The following is a 25,388-nucleotide window of genomic DNA, read 5'->3' on the forward strand; positions in this document are numbered from 1 at the left end:
CGTCGTTACATGTCTGATAATGACACGATTTCGCGATCTTATTTCGGACATGATATATCGATCAAGTAGGCCGGCATGGATGAAAACATTAAAACGACATTGGGTGCCCGTTTTGTCATGACGATCGCTCGAATACGTGTTTCCTGCTGACGGTGTTTTGACTGCCTCCATCCCTGCTGGCATTCTCGTCCCGTTCTTTTGTTGTTCCCGATAGCGTGGTGACGTCGCGGCGCAGATCGGGACGCCGCACTTTCACTTGTTTTCCGTCGCCGATTCAGTGCCGACTGCGACGTTTTCGCGATCGGGTGGTTCTCTTCTGCTTTCCGGTCGTTTCTGGCAGACCAGAGGTGTGCGAGGTCAAAAAAATAGAAATCATAACATAAAATGGAATGGAAAGGGTGCCATTTATAGGAAGGGAGTTGATTTTATCGACGGACGTTCGACTCGACCCGGTTTCCAAGGGTGTTGGGATCGGGCGAGAGCTATTTCACGGGGGTTGGTAGGAGAGTAGTTGGAGGTTTTATTTAAAAGGTAAGTGAGACCGGGGCGCCCTTTTATTGCTGCATTAGGGTTGATGCTAAGCAGGATGTTTATCCGTTTTATGAACTTTTAAGGGTTACAATTGTTTCGCAGGATTTTAGTCCTGTTATTTACAGATAAGGGTCTATGGGGATTTTTGGGGGTGTATATTATTAGTAACGTTATAACCTCACCCTCGCTCCTCGCATTCGTTTTTTTTATGAATAAATATCAAAAAATACTTATTAAATATATAAATTGCCATCTTATGAATCATTTTAAATTTAAGATGTCTTGTAAATAAAAAAATGTATTGTTTTTTTCGACACAGCATATGTTCTCAAAATCGGAAGTGTATTTTACTCATTGTACGTTTATTATTTTGTTTAAAGAATAATATTTACATTTGCTTTTAATTTAAATATAAGTCATTGGACCAGGTTTGCTCTATGAGTTTAAAAATTAAATACATTGAAGATATTTGTTCTTTAAAAAATCTGTAAAAACTAAATCATACAGGTAAAAAAAGGTATACCAGGTTTGTTGGCAATTTTTTTCGCTAAAGAAAACACACTATTTATAGTAGATACTTAAAATTTATTTATTAAAAATAATTGGCCACTTGCTTCTATATATTTTGTCTCTCCTATGGTTGCGATAGCTGCGGGTTCGAATCCTGCTGGGGCATGGTCGTAAATTTATGTTTGTGATTATTTAAAATTTGTGATTATCCTAGATAAGAGTGTAAAATCCGATAAGGAAAATGATCCCAGTCACGCCAGTAATCAGGCTGGTTAAGACTGGATGTCTTCTGGGATTATTTCTAAAGTTGGTCACTCGCCAGTCGGGAGGTTTAATGCCGAGGACCGTGGTTCGGAGCCCACGTTAAACTGTAGGTCCGTCACAGTCAGTGTGCTGCACTGCAAACGCGATCTCGAACGCGGTCTCATCGATGCGTAAAGGTGATAGTCGGATGGAGCCAGATCTGGAGAGTACGGTAGGTGCGATAAAACTTCCTATTGAAGTGATTTCAACACTGCTTTGACTGATTTGTTGATTTCTTTGATCATTTGGTGTTGGTAGCGATCAATATTAACTGTAGCATTTGATTTTCCAAATTAATCAAATTTTCATCACCCGTTATTACTCGATGCAGAAATGACTTCCTTTATATCTTTGTATCGTTCAATTCATGTGACATCCATCTTCCCATCCTTTAGATTATTCCCATCGCTTGTAATCATTCACAAATTTGATGGCTACGAGGGTAGCCAGTTAAGTTCCCATTCTATACTTATGTTTTGTGTACGTAAAGTGTAGTTTTGAGGTTAATGTTAGTAGAATAAAATGGGATATGTATCAAATCATAACTATAGAGTAATAGAGAGAAAACGCATTAGTATTATGTGGAGAAAAGTTTCGTAATTTGATTGGTCAGTTTAATTCTCCATTATAGGCACCTGTAGGGAAAATATTTCTCTGTAAAGATATTTTTTTATTGGTTCTTTGATAAAATTTGACTGCCGGATACTTTTTGAAAGGGAAACGATGCTGCTTTTGCTTTACTACCGTGTATTTTCAGGCGTTCTATTTGCCATTTTTTCGTAGCTTTCGTTTTTCAGTTCCTTGATTTCTTTCGAATAATTAATTCCTTTGATTGAACTCTTAACTTTTCGAATATTATTCTAAACAGCTTGTTGGATTTCTACAACGAATGTTTCTGCTTCAAAATTTAATTGTTGGGCTGTCTTAATGGGTACATTTAGTTCCCTCCATCCTTCCCAGTCTGATTTCTGGTTGTTAACGTTGGTTTTTGTTCTTTTCTTATTTTATTTTCACTTAGTGTCCTAATCGTTTGACGTGTGATTTGAACTCCAAGTTTTTTTCGATTACCATATTGTTCAATGGTATTGTTCTATGAAGAAATCTAACAATAAGTTGTTTTTACTGTTGACACGTAACTACATCATATCTCAGCAGCTACTTTATGAAGTTCATTACCTTTACTTTCTTTACTTTTTGTATTGAAATTACTACCAATTATAAATGTTTGTCGTAAGTTATTTAGGTCATTGAAATAATTTTCCTTCTTTTTATTGTATCTTGAAGGTTTGTTGCCCTTGCCTTGCAGCCATTGTAACTCTGTATCTGCTTGATTTAACAGTTCTGTTACCTAATTTTCTGCTAAACTGATCCCAGATTCTTAACAGTAGCAAATGGTGTTTTATTATTATAGCACATTTATATTTTAGCACTAAATCATATAAAAACTAAATATAATCTTCCCTACGTAGGGCACACTGCAAATGTTGCCCAAGATAAAAACAAACGTACTACAGAAACGAAATGAACCAATAACATGCCTTCGCTGCTTTTAGCATGGCAATTTAAACAAGTAATAAGTTCAAAGTAGTGATATCCAGATATTCAACGTCGCGAAACATTTCGGAAAAATGAAATGTCTATTTTCTCTGAGATCATAACATTCCATACAATACCGGCACATCTGGCATCTTCTTCATATCCCACCCATAACATTATCTGGCTGTTTTAGGAAATTGCCTCAATAATTTTCTTTCAGGTGAAACCAAACTGCCGACAATGAATCCGGAGCTTCCAGAACCGGGTGCCGTGCCAGACCGCCTACACCTTCCAGACAGTCCGGGCCAGGCGTCTGGCAGCTCCATCGTGTTCGAGGCTTCCACCCAGACTCCGACCTCCGAAGGTCTCGATTCCCCGCTGTTTACCAATAAGGGATATTGTCTGAAAACGTCGGGTCACAGTCTCCACGCTTTAGGTAATATACAGAGGATGCGGCAACACGGCCAGGTAGGATTTCGTTTTGTTTCGTTATAGTCTCGTTTAGGTTTAGGTAGTATATCATGCTCCGGGTCGTTTGTTAAAGGTTGGGCTGTCCAGAGAGCCATGGAAAATTAATATTTTCGCATTTTTATTGTCACCGCGTAATAGCATACAGCAATATTGTAAGAATGCGACGTTGTCGTTTGTTTTATTAGATTATAGGGTGGGTTGTCTGTTGATGTCTTATTAATAGGACTATTGAACATAAATCTGGTACACGTACGGTTTCAAATGGCTATCGAAGTTTGGAGTATGTAATAAGTGAATTGAAAAGTCCCTGGTCTGACGCTACTAGAATTAAATCCATATGTTTTTTAGTTAGCCCTAAACCTGAAAAGGTGAGTGTATAAATTGGACAGCTGCCGGATCGTTAGTTTGTGAATTATAGCATTTTGAGTGCAGCAACTTTTGTTGTGAAAAAAATGGTTAAAAAGGAATATCGTGTGTTGATAAAATATTGCTTTTTGAAGGGAAAAAATACAGTTGAAGCAAAAACTTGGCTTGATGTCAAGTTTCCGGACACTGCCCCAGGAAAATCAACCATCAAAGATTGGTATGCTAAGTTTAGACGTGGTGAAATGAGCACCGAAGACGGTGAACGCAGTGGACGCCCAAATGGGTTGTTACCGGCGAAAACATTAAAAAAATCCACAAAATTATATTGAATGACCGTAAATTGAAATTGAATGAAGTAGCAGACACTCTAAAGATATCAACTGAACGTGTACGTCATATCATTCGCGAATATTTGGGTATGAGGAAGCTCTGTGCAAAGTGGGTGCCGTGCGGGCTCATTTTTGACCAAAAACAACGACGAGTTGATGATTTGGAGCAGTGTTTGAACATGATCAAGAGTAATAAACCCGAGTTTTTGCGTCAATATGTGACAATGGATGAAACATGGCTCCATCATTTCACTCCGAAGTCCGATCGACCGTCATCCGAGTGGACTGCACACGATGAAACCACTCCAAAGTGTGAGACGCTACAGTCGGCTGGCAAGGTTATGGTGTCTGTATTTTGGGATGCGCATGGAATAATTTTCATTGACTACCTTGAAAATGAAAGGACCATAAACATCGACTATTACATAGTGTTATTGGACCCTTTGAAGGACGAAATCGCCGAAAGACGGCCGCATTTGAAGAAAAAGAAAGTGCTGCTTCCCCAAGACATTGCACCGAGTCAAAAATCCATGATTTGGGCTTCAAATTGCTTCCTCATCCACAGTATTCTCCCAGATCTGGCCCCCAGCGGCTATTTCTTGTTCTCAGATCTCAAAATAATGCTAGCTGGCAAGAAATATTCGTCGAATGAAGAGGGGATCGCCGAAACTGAGACCTATTTTGAAGCAAAGGACAAATCGTACTACAAAAATGGTATCGAAAAGTTCGAGGGTCGCTGTAATCAGTGTATCACCCTTGAAGGGAATTACGTTGAATAAAAAAACGAATTTTGCCAAAAAATGTGTTTTACTATGATAAGCCGGGGACTTTTCATTGTCATTGTTGGTTATCAAATATTTATGGATGCGTTCGGACTTTTTTGCCAATAAAAATGCTGAATACAGATTAAAACTACACGTTACTGCTATCGAATTGCGATTACAATATATTATTATGATTAGCTTAATTTGGGAAACATGAAGTCGTTTAACCTGATTGAGTGTAACAAATTTGAAGTAGACATTCCGTAGAGGAGTACGAACCGGGCAGTATCTTATAAAATAAGCCTTTGATGCAGATGCCAAGTCTGCTAGAAGGGAAAATCAGAGGAATAGCCTTTCTAGATTTGGGAATCCCAACCGAATCGTCGGTCGAAGTGGATACCTAGATAAGTGACGTTGTCCAGCCGTGGAATTGTTGTCGTGTCGATCTTGATATGCGAGACGAGCAGTGCGTAACGCTTCTTATAGAAAATGATGCCCTGGGTTTTCAGGGGGTTGGTTTACAACCTTCAGAATTTGAACCAATCGAACGCCTGATTGAGCGGCTTCTGTAAACGTTCCTGAATGTTGTCCTCAAGCCTGGGGGCCGTTAAGAAAGCTGTGTCATCACTGTGCTCTTTTCCCGTCAAATCTGAAGTAAAGAGGTTGGATAAGGTTGGGACCGCCAGCGGGGAACCTTTAGGTACGCCAGACGACTGGACAGAGTTTTCTTAATCTTGGCCTGGAAAGATCTATCCGATAGACAGGACTTGATGAGAGCGGTTAGGTCTTCTGGGAGGCCTAACCGTATGCATTTTGCGATTAAACCATCGTAGCAGAGCTAGTCGAAAGCTTCGGTTAGATCCAGGAGGATTGATTCGAGCTTTTCACGTTGGTTATGGGCGTGATGGATGTGGGCGGCCAGACAGGTGGCCTGATTGACAGGATTTGGATTGGTACTAGTAGACTATGTTGCCAAATGTCTACAAAATCCTTTAAAACATTAGTAATAATATATAGTTATAAACCATTGCGACGTAGTGATGTCGTTACATTCTAATGATGTGCATTCACTGTTTTATTGGATGGACTACACACCTTGTTCACTTCCCTGTTGTCGAGAACGCTTTCAAAACCACATGGTTGTAACAAACTGCTTAATCGAAAAACATGGATTATTTTTTCACATTCTTTCGTTCGTTCATTAAATTCGTTACATTTCGTTCTTAAAATAAACCTTAACGACACGATAATTTGAACAACGCCCATACTTTTCTCAAAAAAAAAACAATACTACACGCATGATGGACATATTGGAAGCGAGCGCAGAAGCCTAATGGCCTGTGAATGTTAATAAGCGGCCTTTTCACGCAGACAGGTTACCATTTATTGTCGGCGTCACGCCTATATCCACCCGAAAATGAACTTTCGCGAACTTAAGTTACACCGAAAAGGGCGAACCCTCGAAATCGCTCATGCAAAACGTTACGTCACCGACAATGTTTCCAGGATTATATTTCGATCCACTTTGATGAATAAATGGTGAACTCTCCCGTATATTCGGCTACATAACCACCAGGGGCGCCCTTTCCGATACGTAATTGGACGGAAGTGATTTATCACTTGAGTTTAAGGAAGATTGATGGAAAAAAGGCCATATTGTCGAGAAATTGCATTTTTTTATAACTAGTCATTGATTTTTTTGCCATTCTTCAGATATATTCGATTTAAACACGATATTTTGGATCGCCGGTTATTTTGGGGGTTATATGTCAGGCGAACGTCAAACAAAGCCTTTTGTTTTTCGTTATTTATTTATATCCGTAAATTTGAGTAACTTGTGCGTTTCTGTCGTCTAATGTCCTTTAGTCATCCCATCGGTATTTTAATCAGCGGTATTTCATTGCACTTACTTTATGAATTATGGATTCAAAACGAACCGAGAGCCTTATAAATAATTTGAACTGACGCACAATGTAGCCTCAAACGTTAGAATGGGATTTCTATTCCTCCCAATTCTCCACCGCTTCCGACCAAAATAAATAAATCTCCGTTTCACGGTTGGCTGAGATAAATATTGGCCTTTTTTCAACGGAAATGGTCCTTCGGTTATTTAGGACGAGGCAAATATATACATTCGGAATCCGATTTAATAAAGGGAACAATTCAACGCCTACTTAGTGAAACATCAGAGATACTAAATGTATTTCAGTTTAATTCAATTTTTATGAAATTAGATGGGGGGAAAAGTAGTTTACGTTCTTAAATTTAATTTTTAATTGTTTCCAACTAAACTTTTAAAATACATTATTAATATAAGATATTTGCAGATATATTTCCATTAGCCTTATTCAATAGAAATCAACAAATAACCCACTATGTACATATATAATAAATTATTAAATAAATTTAGGCGTATTATACTTATATAATTTGTGTCAATATTTAGTATTGGTTTAATATTTTTATGAGGTATAAAATATGGAAAGCATGGAGTGAAAAAATAGTCCCTATTTTTTAAGTTTAAATGTGAGACATTATGCTTCATGTGTTTTCTGTTACCATTAAGTCTTGTCCTAGTTCGGTCCGATTGCTATGGGTTTTAGCCGTGGAGAATTACATTTTTATTAGCACGATAAAGGATTGAAAACGCGACTTTAATAGGGTTTTAACGACGATGATACGCTTTTTAATACATCGCCGATCCGATGGCACTAATGACTAATTAATTAAAACACTCGTTTTACGGCTTGCATCTTTGGAACAAATATTTATTAATTTATTGCTAATTGGGTTTTATGTGCAAAAGTTAATAGAGTTTTAGTATCCATTTAAATTAGGTTCAAGAATAAAGAAATCGAGAATGTTTATTACCTTTAAGATTTTAATCTCCGAAGTTTGAGGATATGATTGGTACTACATGACGTTTCTCATTAAATCCTATTAAGAGATTGTTTTGGTCTCGAAGTTCAAGGTTATACAATGCAGTACTTGACTGGTTGGTACTTGGTTGTTTAGTTTTTGGCGCAATTTTTTTTTAATTAATTGCATCTTACATTATATATGCTTAGTATAATCTTAATTAATAAATTGAATTATTACTTCCGACTAACCGGTATAGTTGCCTGATTTTGAGTCTAATTTGCTCTGCTTTTTGTTTAACATGATGTTTCTAATTTAACCTACTATCGAGATATATTTCGAGGTATATAGCTGATTCTGCTTGAGGAATCGGGAATCGGTCAAGTGATAATTAGGTTTTTGTCATTTCGCCACAACGCAAAATTAATATGGGCAGATTTGGGGCTATTAAGTTGTATTTTCCGGTCTCTTCTATAGCCTTAGACAGAATTATATTTTTTGCAATTATAACAGTGTCGTCAGAAAATGTTCCAATTACTGTTTCTTTTGTTGTTGGGAAATCAGCAAGTTAGAGCAGATATAGGAGTGGTCCCCAGACACTACCCTGTGGAACTCCAGCAGAAATATGTTTAAGTGTTGTGAATGCCCCTTCATGCAAGACTCTAAATTTAGTTTACAAGAGATATAATTCCAGTAGTCGACAGTAATTCCGCGATAGAAATTTGCTCAATTTGTAGATTAATCCCAAATGCCATACTCGGTCAAAAGCTTGTGAGACGTCCAGGAATATTGTGTGGTACTATTTCTTTTCTTCGAATGCCTTTTCAACAACAGCTGTTACTCTGTGTACTTGGTCGATAGTCGAGTGGTGATTTCAAAATCCAAAGTAGAAATCTGGTATTTCTATAAATTCGCAGGTAGCGGCTGTAAGACTTGTTCTGCCTGTTTGCTCAAAATTATTCCAGCAACCTTAAGACATTTCGAAACATGCTTCGGTCTCAAACAGGCATTGAATATATATATGTCAACATGATTATTGCTTTTCGTGGCAGCTCTTTTAATAACTCAGAAATATTACCCTTGAAGCCTTTTTAGGATTGAGGTTGTTGTCAATTTCTGTAATTACTTCCATTGTAGAAATCAGATTTGTAGTCACATCGGGCTGATAAGCGGTATTTATATCTGTTGTAAATTTTATATCATTCCGTTGAAATACGTTTGTTAAATGTTCTGCGAACAATTCAGCTTTTTCATCGTTTTTGGCGTAAATAAAACAATCTTTATTATATTTTATTGAATGAAACAGAGTTTCAAAAAAGTATGTACGTGATGTTAGTCCTTCCAATAAAAGAGTCAATGCACGTCACCAACACCGTGTGAACATATTGTCATATTCATTTTATAAAAACGTAAAATCCCTTTTAAGCTCGGAGCATTTGTCTTTCTCATTTTACTAATTATTACTCTAGTCAAAAAGAGACAGAATTAATGAAGTCTAATGCTTCCGAATATCTAATAAAATCAGTTTATAATATTCAATTTACAAACCTAGTATTGGTTAATTAATTGTAGTTTAAATCCTTCAATAAAAATGAATTAGATGTACTATAATGTTAAAATATATTGTATCTTATAACGTTATTTTTATTTAATTATTTTATTTACATTTGTATTTTGTGGTCAAAATTTTTTGAGTCAAAACATACGAAAACAAATTTGGTGTGGCAACGTTGCATTATACATTTTGATGACATACATTGGCTGTCTTATTGGAAGGACTATAGTTGACACCAAACATGTCAAACCTTGACATTTGACCTTATGTTCTTTATATGACGTTTATTGTACTGTTTCAATGCATTCATATTAACATTTTGCATTTACGTGACAGTTAATTTTGGTTGGTGTTAATCAAATCGAAATCACCGATGATCTTTGAGGTTATAGTATGTTTTGCTATAAGGTTAAGTACAATTTAAATAGTTAATTTAGATTGTTATTACACAAATCAAGGTAGGCTTTGGTATTTCCTGATGTGCCTATACTATAATTACTTTTACTATTCTATATGTTCATATATTTAATAATAATATAATTTTTAATCGTTTAAAATAAATCAAAGTTGCCTTTGACGTTTTTTATGTACTATATGTCGTTTGCCACTCGATTTTATTATTATTATTATATCTACTTTTTAACACTTAATATATTATTTCTATATAATAATTTTGAGGTTATGTACTTGATTAACTTTATTATTACATGTTAGGGTATCGAAATTTTCAGTACAATTTAGAGAAATTAAGATTAACAGTGATCATTTTTTGTAATAGTTAATTTAGATTGCCACTGCTGAAGTTAATTGGGGCAAATGACCTCTAATAATCGTTTCTGTTATAATATTTGAAAATTTAGTTCAAATTCCATCAATTCAATGCCTGTAATTAACTGTTGGTTTTAACATATTGACATGTAGGAAAAAATATGTTTAATTAACGATATTTTTGATGGTAGTAATCTTGAGCGTATGTAATGATTTCTGGTTGCTGGATACTATTAACGTAGATTTCTTTTGTTTTAGTTATGTGACGTTATATTAAAAATAGGTATAGAAAAGTTTAGAGCCCATAAGGTGGTGTTAGCATCTGTTAGTTCGTATTTTTTCGCAATGTTTAATGGTGAGTATATTAATAATTGTTTTATATAGTTGTTAATAGTGAATTGTTAAAAGGAATGTCTCTGAGGTACGAGGGCTATATGATAAGTATTTGGTTCAATGAATAATATCTTTTTGTTTTTGCCTACTTTTTTGATGAATTGTGAGTACCTAGTTGAATTAAAGTTTAGCATGTATAAACATTCTGCCCTTGTACTTGTAGAACTTTGTAGAACAATTTTTGTATTATATTTTCTAGGTCTTTATTTCCAAAGGTTTCTTAAGACAATCTCTTGATGTCTTATTAGCATTTCAACAGAATAGCATCTGATATTTCCAAGTCTTCTTGTTACTAACATACTAGTCGTTATATGAGTAGTGGAAGTAGTAATTTTGTATAATAAGTTTTGTCGTCGATAAGAGATTTCCATAAATATTTAGTTTTTTTTTCAGAAAGTAATGTTCAAATGATTTAAATTATTTTATGCATTATTTAATTACTATAGATAATACTTTTATTCTATAGGAGCGTTTTATATTATCAGAGACTTATTGGGATCTTCTTGTTCTACAGGAATATTATGTAGAACAGTTGAATGTAGAACCTCTTGACATAAAATCGGGTTAAACCTTTCTTCATTAAGTGGCATTAGATTTGGAATGATTTGATGGTTAAAGCACATATTAAAACCTTTGTTATTCTCCTGAAATGAAATTTGACAATCTGGATAAAATTCTTCTTCGTTCGAAGAAAATCATTTTCCACTCAAGCATTTTTTGAGATGTGAGAACAACTTGGAGTCAGGAGGGGCTAATTCTGGAGCATTAGGTGGATAATGGCACTATTCGTTTTCTAATTCACTAATTTTTTTTTGTGTTGAACAGCTTATTAGATGATAGTGGTAATGAAATATGGAGGTTCCTATATGAACTCAATATTGCTTAGGTGAAATGAAAGAACAGAATCAAAAGGAAATCACTATGCACGATATGGACGCCACGGCGGTGGACTTGCTTCTTGATTACGCTTATACCGGTCAGATAACCATCACTGCCGAGAACGTGCAGGTTCTATTGTCGGCCAGTAGTCTGCTGCAGATGCAGGAAGTCCGGGAGGCGTGTTGCAAATTCTTGTTGCGGCAACTACATCCCACAAATTGCTTGGGAATCCGAAGTTTTGCAGGTGCTGGTTTACTAGTTGCTATCTCGAGTGAATGAAATTCAATTAACATGTTTTCTAGATACCCACTCATGCAAGGAGTTACACCTGAAGTCACACGTCTACGCCTTGCAGAATTTCCAACAGGTGATGGCTACCGAAGAGTTTCTTCTTCTCCCTTTCGAGGAGGTATGTTCAGTAATTACCAAAATGGAGATATTAACTCTATCGAATTCTTGTATAGGTCAAAGAACTGATATCCAATAGTCAGCTGAACATTTCGTCGGAGGAAGACGTGTTTACCGCTGTTTTGAACTGGGTCAATCATGATTTGTTGGAGAGGGAGAAACATATATCTGAGGTAAGTCATATAATCATTGAGTGATACATTTATTTTGGTGATTCTGCATCTTTTCAGCTGATGATTCACGTGAGGCTTCCTCTAGTCAACACGGAGTTTCTGATGACTCGCGTGGACAACGAAAAACTAATCAGGGACAATAGCGAATGCAGAGAGTTGCTTTTGGAGGCGATGAGGTACCATTTGGCTCCTGAGAGACGTTGCGCATTATCCACCGCGAGGACCATGGAACGGAAACCAAAAGGATCCTTATATTTTTGCAGTTGGTATGTTGTTATTTATCATCATCCATTATTAGATGATTTATTGCATGTATTTTGATGTTTTTTTTTATATTAAAAAGGCATTTATTGAGAAAAATATATGTTGAATAAAATATTTTACATCACCACAGTTCCACAATTTTTTCTTACAGTTTCATCATTCATGCAAGGTGATGAGTGGATGGCTCCCATTGACTCACCCATGACCTTTAGCGCCTGTAATTGTTTTAGTAGATTCATTTTTCGTTAACCACAGCCTGCCACAGAAAGCATTTTCAGTTAATTTCGTGCTGTATCCCTTTTTCTCTCTAACTGGATCTTTACCATCGCATATATACGCCGAAAAACAGTTTATTTTAGCTGTTCAAACCAAACAACAATCCTAACTACAACTCAATTAACTACTAGGTACTTGGAATAGTAGTTTTATTTGATGATCCATAAGGACCCTCTAAATTACATTGAAACCTTTTTTTGATACAAAAACTCTTTTTGCATCAACAATCATATTCACCTTTGAGTATACAATTTTTTTTAGTGACTTTTATTCGCTGGTATTTTTTTGTCATTGATGATACTTATATGAGTTTTGAATTTGTTCCGTTTTTCAGGTGGTGGTTCCCTATTTTCAATCCATTCGGAATGCGAAGTGTACAATCCCAAAACCGACGTGTGGCAAATGATAGCTCCCATGCAATGGAGACGGTCCAGATCTGGCGTAACAGGGCTCAGAAGATTGCTATATGTAGTTGGAGGGTAAGTAAAATGATGAATTCAATAATATTTCGATATAGCAATTATCTCAAAACATGTCTAAGTATCCGTAATTCACACATTGAAGGAAAGAAGGTACAGAAGCAGACACGTGATTAAGTGGTTTTGGAACATGGTAACATCACCCATAACCTGTACTACTAATAGTTTTATACAACATTATGCTTTGTACAAGTTGGTTTGGTTTACAATTCAACACAGGTAGTTGTATTGCTTCCACGTTGCTGATTCAGCAAACTTTTTCATGTTTTACGAGTAAATCTTTAAAAGCTTCGTAGTTCCATTTGATTCAATTGATGGTAATTAATCGAAGAAGTTTCTTCAGAAGCCAGACAGTCATATTATTAACATAAACCATATATATTATTCATTCATCATTAATTAAAAGCACCTTTTGTGTTATGTTTATTGTGTACTCTTTATTTCTCTATGTCTAAATTCCTTCCATTATTTTCTGTCTCGGCTGGGGTTTTCCTCTCTTCTGAAATATTTCTTTATACATTCATCCCTGGTTCGCTTAGTTCGCCCCCTGATTTTTCTCCTCACCGTCCTTGCTTCACATATTCTCTTTACCATTTACCACTATAAGTGACTTTTCTTGATTACTTCATCAATTAATATTATAAACAGAGTTGGGCTTAAACTATTCTTACTCCTTGTCTTGATCCTACTTGAATGTTGAAGGTGTTTGATATCAGTTACCTTTATTGATAATTGATTCCGTTTTTATTCGTTACGTCAGTATAATTTTTACTGCTTCCTGTGCCAAATTTTAAGTAACAGATGGGGCAAAAGACCCGCTATCATTTTGGTCGTTTAGCTCAGTTTCGCTTTAACCATTGTATTGTGTAGATGTCCAAATTTTATTATGGATAAATATATTCCACAAAAACGAGCAGAAATAGTGACAATATTTATTGAAAATAATCGTTCCACTTTTGCCACTCAGCGGAAATTGCGTCAAAAGTATCCTAATCGTCCAGTATAGGCTCTGGTATGCGATAGTGTTGCAGAGTCTCCAGAAACATCAATTCGGGGACGTGGTTCCCAGATACACATTTTTGCACTGGAAAATGTTCCCGTACAAAATTCAATTAGTCGAAAAATTGCTACCGAGTCATCCTGATCAACCTGTTGAGTACAGTAATGTAATCCTAAGGCTGCCTAGTGAAATTGAAGATTTTCCGTTTAAATTGATAATGAGCGATGAAGCCCATTTTCTTCTCAGAGGCCACGTCAGCCAACAGTCGATTGGGAACACAGAATCCTCAATTAATTCACGAAATATCATTGTATCCACTAAAAACAACTGTATGGTGTGGTATTCATTGCTGGAAACATCATTGGTCCTTACTTTTTTTGAAAATAATCAAGGTGTTGCAGTTGCTGCTACTGCTGAACGGTACCAAGATATGATTCGAAATATTCTTGTGCCTGAAATAGAAGAGCAAGGAGTAGAGGACATGTGGTTTCAGCAAGATGGGGCCACAGCACACACAGCTCGTTCAACAATTCAATTATTGAATGACGTTTTTCCACGAAGCATGGCCAGCCAGATCTCTGGATTTAACAGCACCAGACATTTTCTTATGGGGTTTTTTAAAATCAAAAGTTTAAGTGAATAAGCTCCAAACGATTCAATATATTAATGTCTAGTGATTAATGTCTTAAAGACAATATTCGTCATGAAACTGAAGAGATTCAGCCTCAGATGTTGCGGGATGTAATGAAAAATGCCTTAAAAGGAACCGAAAGTTGCGTAGCCAATAGCGGTCACCATTTAGCCGATATAATATTTCAATCATAACGAAAAAAATGTATTTTTGTAAACCACACAAACTTTTTATGAAAACCAAACTAACTTATCTATTTTTTGAGGAAATTTATAGGCAATCAAAATGGTAGCGGGACCACGTTGTAGTTACGGTCCTTCAATGTCTATTAATTAACATGTTTGCATTTTATTTTAAAAGTGTTTCTACTTTGTGACCATTCTTCTGTATTTAGCTATGATGGAGAATCTGATCTTGCTACCGCTGAATCTTACAATCCGTTGATAAACGCATGGACTTCCATCACTCCCATGGGTATGGCGATGACAACAATAACATTTCTTCAATAATAAATAAAATTACGTCTTTGTAGGTACCAAGAGGTCGTGTTTGGGCGTATGCTCTTTCGATGGTCTGATTTATGCTTGCGGGGGGTACGACGGAGCCTCCTGCCTCAACTCCATGGAACGATACGATCCTTTGACGGGGATGTGGTGCAGCTGCCCGGCTATGATAACCAGAAGGCGCTATTGTCGGATTGCTGTGGTCGGTAAGTAGAATGCTGCTTGAATTTCTTTCGTTTTTATTGATGTGTGATATTATACACAGAAAACTGCATCTACGCTTTGGGGGGATTCGATTCAAAAAACTATCAAGCGTCTGTGGAGAGGTAAGGGAAGATTTGTGACGACGGCTGTACAGTGAGTCAGTCTGATTACTATTTCTTTTTACAGGTATGATCCTCGAGAGGGTAAATGGCAATATATACCATCGATGTCGTCGAAACGGTCGAGTTGTGGCGTGACAGCTCTGGATGGATACTTGTATTGTGTTGGTGGTATGTCAAATTTGATACGATATTTAATTTTAACGCTTCAAATAGGTACGTGGGTATTTTGATCGTTGGATCAAAATAAAAAAAGGATAAAAGCTTGATGATGGTGGCACGTTTGAACTGAACGATGGTCAGTGACTGAGTGATATCTAATACCCTTCAACAAAATCTTAGATAAACGCCTCGGGGTTGCCAGATCTTCGTTATCGTCGTTCAGCTGGTTCTCTCATTCACATCACTGGCCGGATTTCTAGCAATGAATATCTCGACATCCTCAATGATGAAGTTCTTACTGTAACTACTACCCTTCAACAAAATCTTAGATAAACGCCTCGGGGTTGCCAGATCTTCGTTATCGTCGTTCAGCTGGTTCTCTCATTCACATCACTGGCCGGATTTCTAGCAATGAATATCTCGACATCCTCAATGATGAAGTTCTTACTATAACTACTACCCTTCAACAAAATCTTAGATAAACGCCTCGGGGTTGCCAGATCTTCGTTATCGTCGTTCAGCTGGTTCTCTCATTCACATGACTGGCCGGATTTCTAGCAATGAATATCTCGACATCCTCAATGATGAAGTTCTTACTATAACTACTACCCTTCAACAAAATCTTAGATAAACGCCTCGGGGTTGCCAGATCTTCGTTATCGTCGTTCAGCTGGTTCTTTCATTCACATCACTGGCCGGATTTCTAGCAATGAATATCTCGACATCCTCAATGATGAAGTTCTTACTATAACTACTACCCTTCAACAAAATCTTAGATAAACGCCTCGGGGTTGCCAGATCTTCGTTATCGTCGTTCAGCTGGTTCTCTCATTCACATCACTGGCCGGATTTCTAGCAATGAATATCTCGACATCCTCAATGATGAAGTTCTTACTATAACTACTACCCTTCAACAAAATCTTAGATAAACGCCTCGGGGTTGCCAGATCTTCGTTATCGTCGTTCAGCTGGTTCTCTCATTCACATGACTGGTCGGATTTCTAGCAATGAATATCTCGACATCCTCAATGATGAAGTTCTTACTATAACTACTACCCTTCAACAAAATCTTAGGTAAACGCCTCGGGGTTGCCAGATCTTCGTTATCGTCGTTCAGCTGGTTCTTTCATTCACATCACTGGCCGGATTTCTAGCAATGAATATCTCGACATCCTCAATGATGAAGTTCTTACTATAACTACTACCCTTCAACAAAATCTTAGATAAACGCCTCGGGGTTGCCAGATCTTCGTTATCGTCGTTCAGCTGGTTCTCTCATTCACATCACTGGCCGGATTTCTAGCAATGAATATCTCGACATCCTCAATGATGAAGTTCTTTCTATAACTACTACCCTTCAACAAAATCTTAGATAAACGCCTCGGGGTTGCCAGATCTTCGTTATCGTCGTTCAGCTGGTTCTCTCATTCACATCACTGGCCGGATTTCTAGCAATGAATATCTCGACATCCTCAATGATGAAGTTCTTTCTATAACTACTACCCTTCAACAAAATCTTAGATAAACGCCTCGGGGTTGCCAGATCTTCGTTATCGTCGTTCAGCTGGTTCTCTCATTCACATCACTGGCCGGATTTCCAGCAATGAATATCTCGACATCCTCAATGATGAAGTTCTTACTATAACTACTACCCTTCAACAAAATCTTAGATAAACGCCTCGGGGTTGCCAGATCTTCCTTATCGTCGTTCAGCTGGTTCTCTCATTCACATCACTGGCCGGATTTCTAGCAATGAATATCTCGACATCCTCAATGATGAAGTTTTTACTATAACTACTACCCTTCAACAAAATCTTAGATAAACGCCTCGGGGTTGCCAGATCTTCCTTATCGTCGTTCAGCTGGTTCTCTCATTCACATCACTGGCCGGATTTCTAGCAATGAATATCTCGACATCCTCAATGTTGAAGTTCTTACTATAACTAGTATATTGTTGCCAAACACTGCCACATTTCAAGATAATAGTGCTTTAAAAGCTATTGTTTTAAGAGTAAATGATCAAAATAATAAATAAATATTGTGTATATGTCATGTGGCATTACTTCTTCTAATGTTCTTCCACATATAAACCTATTTGACAAACTATGGGTAAGAATTCAAATCAATCCGATGAAAATTGATCGACCCATGATGTACGCCAGTTTGAAAACTTGATTTGGATTAAATAAGTATTAATAGTTTCAAAAAATGTGTGTTATTTTGTGTAATTCAAAATATTGGTTGGCAAGCTTTTTGTTACAGCAATGAATTACGGAAAATTCTCTTACTTATCGATGATGTTTTCTCACATGATTTAATGCCAAACACTAAATTAAAGCACATCAGCGCGTAGTTTCGAGTAACTCGTGGTACTCTCCAATCTAATGGTCACTATGACGTGGCCTCCCTAAGATTTATTATAGCATCACCTATGGCCCGTCCCACAAAAGAGCCGATACGCGCCACCAACATTTATGACGTCAGCACGTCGAAATGTTGCCACAGCAATTTCGACTTTTGGTTTATCAGGTCTGTCGTTTTATAACCTCTAATTATTATTACAAATGTTTTGAAGAATTTTGTAGACATTTGGCAACCTGGCCACCAATACCAACCCCAATCATATTTTATATTATATAGAATTTTATAGAATGATTAGTTTAAATGTTCAGACGCATCTTTGAGCATTGTTTATCTTTTTAACTAGGATAGAATGAGAAGGAATCATCCGTTTCGAGTTTAAAAAACGAATTTTACGTAATTTATGACGTGAATTGGCTGTTTTATTGGACAGGCTATAACTGATTTTTCCCCAAAAGTCTATTGGGGTATCATTCTTAAATATATTATGCATCATTTCAACCAATACAAAAAAGAGAAAGAGTTCAAGGTAGCATTAACCCTTAACTTTCCGACAGGTAACGATGGTACCATGTGTCTGAATACCGGTAAACGTCTCAACGTCCGCAGAATGTCCTGGGAGCCAATTTCCACCATGCACAATCGAAGGTAATGGAACAACACTTCAAACATCCACCAATTTTAACAACAAACATTTCATTCAGAGCAACGCATGAACTGGTAGCTGTAAATGGATTCCTCTACGCACTGGGCGGTACCGACGGCAGTTCCAGCCTGAACTCCGTCGAACAGTACGACCCCAAGTCCAATAAATGGACGGTGGTAAGATGCATGGCCTCCAGACGTAGTTCAGTGGGCGCCTCCACCTTGGACTGCATGAACATCGAACACGTGCTACGTCAAACGAGAATACTGAGTTGATTCAGTCCCAACAGTAGACCGCAACGAGTCTACGTCATTGAAATAGTTCGAGAATAAACGACAGCCAACTCTGACGCCAAAGGATTTGTTCACATCGATTATATCAAGGACAGGAAGTATAGATTCATTATAAACGATTTAGACATTGACCACTTCTACATCAACAATGTTTGTTGATGTTTTCCGATACTATCAACATTAATTTTGACCATATTGAAAAAAAAAGTGTTTCTTTTATGGCGAGTGATAAAACTTTCAATACGTTTGACTATCTTTAACACATAATGGTAGAGATGAGGATTTGTCGATACTTATTTTAACCAATATCTATATAAAGTTCGATATTATCCTTCAAAAACCCGGTTTTTAATATCGATCGATAATACCGATTTATAACTGTCGATACTTCTTGAAGAAATATTGAGAAATATAGGCCAAACGACATATCGATATATCGATAGTTTTTCAGCATCACTAGTTAGTGGATACTATCTCCTTTTTCAAATAGTCATGGAAAAATTAATTAAAAAAAGTGGAACTATATTTCCAAAATCAAAGTTCTTTTCAACACATTTTAAAAGTGCTTAAAAAGTACGTAATTTTATTATTTTAGATATTTTAGATTATCCTTCATATACTTAAGCACAGTTCAATTTAAAGTGAGAGCAATCCTCAAGAAGTTCACCAAGCCTCACTGCATCCACATATAAGTACTGTTTGTCGTTGTCTGTATACTGGAGACATCATGAGATTTTAGTTCTTTATAAATCAGGGTGATTTAAAACCAGTACCTCCATAAAAATTATTTGGATCAAAATTAATTTCATTTGAAAGTTGTATCACTCCAAAAATACTTTCCCAATGACACGTATACATTATGATCAATAAACTTCGCTGTGATAACCAGTATTCAAAAAAATAATTTTATATAGAGGGAACCAAACATTTAATGCAAGCTTAATTGTGTGTCTTATTGAAGATAAATGCATTGATATATGATGAGAAAGAAATGTTCGAAAACCAATAAGCCCAAGTGAAGATTTTAACTGTTTTTTAGAGTTTAGTCTTAGAGAAAACTAAGTTTCCTGCATCTGATATTACAGGTTTTATATATCACTATATAATTTATTAAAAATAACAAATGTGGTAGGTAGTGTGTGTGGTTCCCGTACCCCTGGATCAGCTTTCAGGGCTTTCAAAAGATGCTCAAGATCTTCTCAAAAACATCTTGAATATCTATCATGAAAAAACCCCTAGACGAAAATCCTAGATCTGCTACATAAATGGAACATGGAGATACATCTGAATTCAGATTTTAGAGAATATTTTTCAGAGTATTATTGTGATTTCCGTGGTGTTACAGATTCATCAGTGTAAGGTTCATCCTTAGATTCCTCAGCCTCAACTAGCAGGCAACATATGATTCCCTTACTCTTCTTAAGATCTCATCACGACCATTGTCTTTTATATTTCGGGATTTTGATAAATTAGTGTTGCCATCAAAACAAAACCATTATCATTTTTGTTGAAGCTTCTTGCATTAGCTAAACTACAGTGCATGACCTCAGTGGTAGGGTTATATTTTGATAAACATAGTGTGTGCAAACTCTCATTTGAACATTTCATCACAGTGATTTGATTTGGTTTTCTTTAGACTTTAAATTGGCTAATGTAACTTCAGTTTTCTGGGAGCCAATGATAGCTATATTTAATATATCGATTTTGTGTATTTTATTGCGTTATATAATATTATGTGTATATATATTTAATTAGATTTTAGTACAGGACGACTTGATTTATTGCAAATTCTGATTACCGTAAAAGCTTGGGCAAGCTTGGTTTTCGAACAGCCGTTCCTTATAACAGGTAATCTATAATCCAGTCTAGCTAATAACGGGGTGATATGATATGGATACATAAACAACTAGGGTAGTTTTTGTGATTTAAAATAAGCAGAAAACATACAAAAAAACATTATGTAAATTAGAAATACGTCTATACTCTATATTGCTTTGTAAAACAATTTATATTTTTTTAAATCTGATTACTATAACCAGCGTTTCTTATTTTCGGTGATTAGGATTTGGTAATATTTAGTCGATATTGTTAAATACAAAAGTCCTATAATAATTTGTAAATTTTCTTTATTCCCATAATTTAAATGCAGTAGAAACGCAGGTTTTTGTAGCATAAAGTGTTGCTAAATAGGGGTTATAAGGTATATAATTCTATTGACTGGTTTATCGAATTATTATATAAATGTACATTATGTGGAAAAAGTATCCGAAGAAACAAAATTTGTCAAAATTCGATATCAACTCTTCTGTGGGTTCCCAGAGGTGGTTATTTTAATTTTGGGAACAGGGAATAGTCACACGTTACCATATCAAATGAATATGTTGCTTGATCAAAGCCATTCGTTGAGTTTTATGCTAAAGACTCAGGACTTTTCCAGAAACAGTTGTGGTATGACATATTTCATGCCTAAAATATCAGTTACAATGTTGCAATTATACCTCCAGGATATTAGCAGATCTATCTCAACTTTTGAAAACAACTTCTCGATTTTCTTGGTTGAACATGAAGGAAATAAACAATTACTCATCGGCCTTTTTAAAACACGTTGTACCATTCATTACGTCGTGTTTTGTTTTGTTTTACGCATACTTTTTACATATATATATGTATAGCTGCGCATACGAATACATATATACGAAATTTAAAGTTGTAACGTTTATTTGAGGTTAGCTGATGATATTAATCATTTCTAACGACTCGTATATCTCGACTATCACTCAGCTGGAGCATGTTCATCGAGATATAAAGATGTTGAGTGCAATGTGGCGATTTTGAGTACAAAAATTTTATGATAACACTTTTTCGTTTGTATAAATTTTATGTACTGACGAACGCTTTAAGGTTATATTTTATTGTTGTATCTAAAAATTAAGAAGAAGAAGAAGAATAGATCGCGTTTTATAAAAGTCTGAAGCTTGTAATATTTTCATGTTAATGTTGCTGCCGTTGCTGTACTATAGATTAATTATACAAGAAAAAAAAAACGATTTGGACGTGCCTTGGACGATATACTTGTCCAACGAGTTTATATTTAAGATGAAAACTGATTGATATTTATATGTACATATATATATTTATTCTGGACAAGTTGTTGTTAATGCTCGTCTGTATTTTATATTCTAATTAGCGTAAAATTGATTAGGATTATTGTGTGCTGTTTGTATCGATTTTTTATTAACCTATGCACTGCCATTCTAAATTAATGAAATAAATATTTTGAAAGTTATCAAAGGTGTTGTTATTTCAAATGTAATGGTGAAGGCGCTTTGACAAAATTTAAATTCATTATGTAGAATATTATTATTATTTCCCAGATATTTTTCCTTTAATTTGCATTATTATGTTATAGCCATTTTAATAATATTGATATTGATAAATTGTTCTTAATTAAAAAGTATTTTCATGTCAAATTTCAAATTTATGGCGAAGGAGATTTACATCTCCTACCTCCATTATTTTCAACATTCTGATGTCAACATATTATTAAAACACAACCATAGAAAAAATACAACCCATAAATGTGTCAAATTTTTGTAAAATTTTTCTTTATATATATTGGTTACTTTTAGATTAAGCTAATATATTTTTTACTACAACTTATCTCTGATATGCTTTGTACAATCTTATTCTACAAATTAATTTATTAGAATTGTTCTGTTGAACTTGTTTTAATACACAGGTAAGATGACTGCGAGATAAATATACAGGTATGTATTTCCAAATATAAAAAATGAAACGAAAACCGTTTTAAATTACTATGTTTTTTTTTAATTAAAATTTTTTAATATTGGATATATGATGAAGGAAACACAATTCCAAGATCTAAAATCACTCTCTGAAACTATCCTGTCTCTGCAGTAGTTCTCTATTTAAATATTTCCATATTTATGCCAATATTTTAATTAAATAAAAATATATATCGATATTTTTACCAAACAAAATTTATGGTGAAAGAGCATATATTAATTTAATAAATTACAGTTTATTTATGCAACTAAATTTTTTATAATGCATCTAAAACTTCGTTACCTTAAAATCACCTATTCTAATTGCATACCAATGGATATTTTATCACCCTTAAATAACTATGGACATTTGGAACACTTTTTTCAGGTGGATGAAATTTATTGAATAACATTACCTTATTTTTACATAAACAAATTAAAATTGTCCGAAGATTTGCAAGAATAAGTTATTTAATATAATAAATATAACTGATAATTTAATAACCATGATAAAAAATATATTAACTTTTGAAGTTTGAAATAATAGGTTTCTATATTAAGTGTTTATGTGGCGCTATCTGTCATGTATTGGCTACACTATGAAGGAGACATTTTTATGTAGAATTCTGTTCGCATTAGTTGTACTTGTCACCGCTAGATGACAGAATGTATATTATAAAAGTGAGTTATAACTACTGGTAAGTTATTGAGATTAGATCAAGGAAATATAGGTCAGTTAATTGGCATAAAAAAATCCATTAATATAAAAAGCCTTGGAGCCGTACCCGCTATCGGACTTTTTAATAATATAATTATAAAAGCGTCGAAGTTATGCAAGGCAGATAGCATCGGACGCCAATCCAATTTTCGGTACCGGAATCTGATAATCCCATCAGAATAAATGAACGAAATTTGTTTCAAAACTTTATCTGGTCTCGTATCTGGCCCGGGGAACTAAAATTTGAGAATTTGTCACATGTGTCCGGTCGACGTAAAACGCGCATTAATTTTTTGGGAATTAGTTAAGCAGCTGTCCCAAAATCTGGTTTTGTTTTTTTCTTCTCATAGCCTAGCCGGGTTGATAGTTTTGGGCGTTTGAATGTATTCCGTAATATTGAGATCACTCGGATCTGTGATCTAATACATGTTTGCATTTGTAATATTCGTTAGTCTAGATTATTTGTTGCTGTATATATAATTAAATTTCTAAATCTGGTTTCACATAGTCGAGTTATTATTGTGTTTTACATTATTGTTTATACGCGATAGTTTTTCTAGGTTAGTTCGGTTTTTAAACGTCACTGTCATCATTGTCAGTTGTTTTATAATTATTACATTTTATTATAGAATATTAAGATACATTTTGTTAGGTTAGTTTTAGAGTGTTTATAGTGTCAGCATCAATTGCATTGCGCGAATTTCATCAGTTAATGAAATATTCTTTTTATATTGTGGAATATATAAAATTAAGTTTCTTTTTTAAATGTTATTAGTGTCAAATTGTTCATTGTCAGTCGGTAGAGTTAATTGTTTTATTCGACTTTATTTGATAGTTTTAAGAATTATATTTACTTCCTGTATTAGCAAACTTAATAAACTTAGTAAAGTTAAATAAATTGTCACTCAATTTCAAAAGAAATATTTTACATTTTTGGTTAGTTGTTAAACCTCTAAGTAGGTTTACTAGAAGCAGTTGTAGTTAGTTTATTTTTAGAATCTGCCAATATCATCACAATCAATTGCTTTACTTGACTCTTTCGATAAATGTCAGATGTATATTTTAGTTTTAATTTTATTCGTATGTTTACAAAGTTATTTTGGCTGTCACTGTTATCGCAGCCAATTGCCTTACTTGATTTTCTTTGATAGTCGCCAGATGTAGATTTTTGTTTAGTATTGATAAGTTAATAAAGTTCGTTTGATTTTTAAACGCTGTCACTGTCATCACAGTTAATTATTTCAGTTATTTTTCACTAATTTCTAAGAGATGTTTGTGCCTTGTGTAATTACTAGAAAACGCGTTACATTTTTTGGAATTTTGGTATGTTTTTTATTATACTTTTATTTAAAATTAGTTTTAATCAGAATTAATTTTATTTTGGGCTTTGGAATTGGCTTGGCTTTCAATCAAGGATGAATATCATAATTCGTTTTGCATGTTAGTAGTCTTATAATTTGTGTATAGCATTTAGTTTTTAAGTTACTACAAAAACATGTTTTCTGAAAAATGGGTATAATATCTTAATAATTATAGATCCTAAAGCAAAGTAGCATGGCTTTTCGTTTTTTTTTCGGTCCAATATACGGATATTTTGAAGTTTTATTTTTATCCAAGAGGTAAAATATTTTAGCACTTTTTCAATATATATAGTCCTGAAAATTTGTGATTTTTTACCATTTTTATGTCATTTCTTCTTAAATAATTGCAGATAAATGAAAATAACACGGATTATCAAGACTTTTGTGATAAATCAAATAGTTGTGTACTAACTTTTGTAGAACTTTTTATTTTTAAGATAAAATTATAATAATAAAAAAATAAGTGGGTTTCTGTTTATGTCCCATATCTTAAAAAATATAAGTTATAATTTATAATTTATAGTTATTAATAATAGTTATAAATTTACAAAATTCCAGAAGGAATGAAAAGTTCTTGCGAACATAAGAATAGAAGTGTTGTGTCATATGCGTACCATTTGCAAAAAAAAAGAACAAAACCCATCTCGATCGCCAGAAATCTGTCGTTTCCACCATCGTCAGCTGTGTTTACCCAAAAAAGAGTTGGAAATGGTTCTAAAGTTACCGTGCACATTTTTTTAA

The 25,388-nt window shown here is 34.8% G+C and overlaps 1 protein-coding gene across 1 annotated transcript; it reads left to right on the top strand.

Moving 5' to 3' along the window:
* The first annotated feature begins 177 nt into the window (after positions 1-177).
* LOC143193844 (kelch-like protein 17) lies at positions 178-22,069 on the top strand. Its single transcript, XM_076400255.1, is given in 15 exon segments — positions 178-531; positions 3,101-3,348; positions 10,251-10,347; positions 11,272-11,508; positions 11,567-11,673; positions 11,729-11,845; positions 11,903-12,090; positions 12,092-12,111; positions 12,720-12,864; positions 14,890-14,969; positions 15,028-15,204; positions 15,264-15,324; positions 15,389-15,492; positions 18,402-18,492; positions 18,549-22,069. Coding segments are annotated over 14 exon segments (1,869 nt in total). The 5' UTR covers positions 178-531; positions 3,101-3,120; the 3' UTR covers positions 18,766-22,069.
* Positions 22,070-25,388: the final 3,319 nt, after the last annotated feature.

Source organism: Rhynchophorus ferrugineus, unplaced genomic scaffold (genome assembly GCF_030347505.1).
Source record: "Rhynchophorus ferrugineus isolate W39M unplaced genomic scaffold, kcgeb_rfMv2 rfM3, whole genome shotgun sequence".
NCBI classification, from domain to species: Eukaryota; Metazoa; Arthropoda; class Insecta; order Coleoptera; family Curculionidae; genus Rhynchophorus; species Rhynchophorus ferrugineus.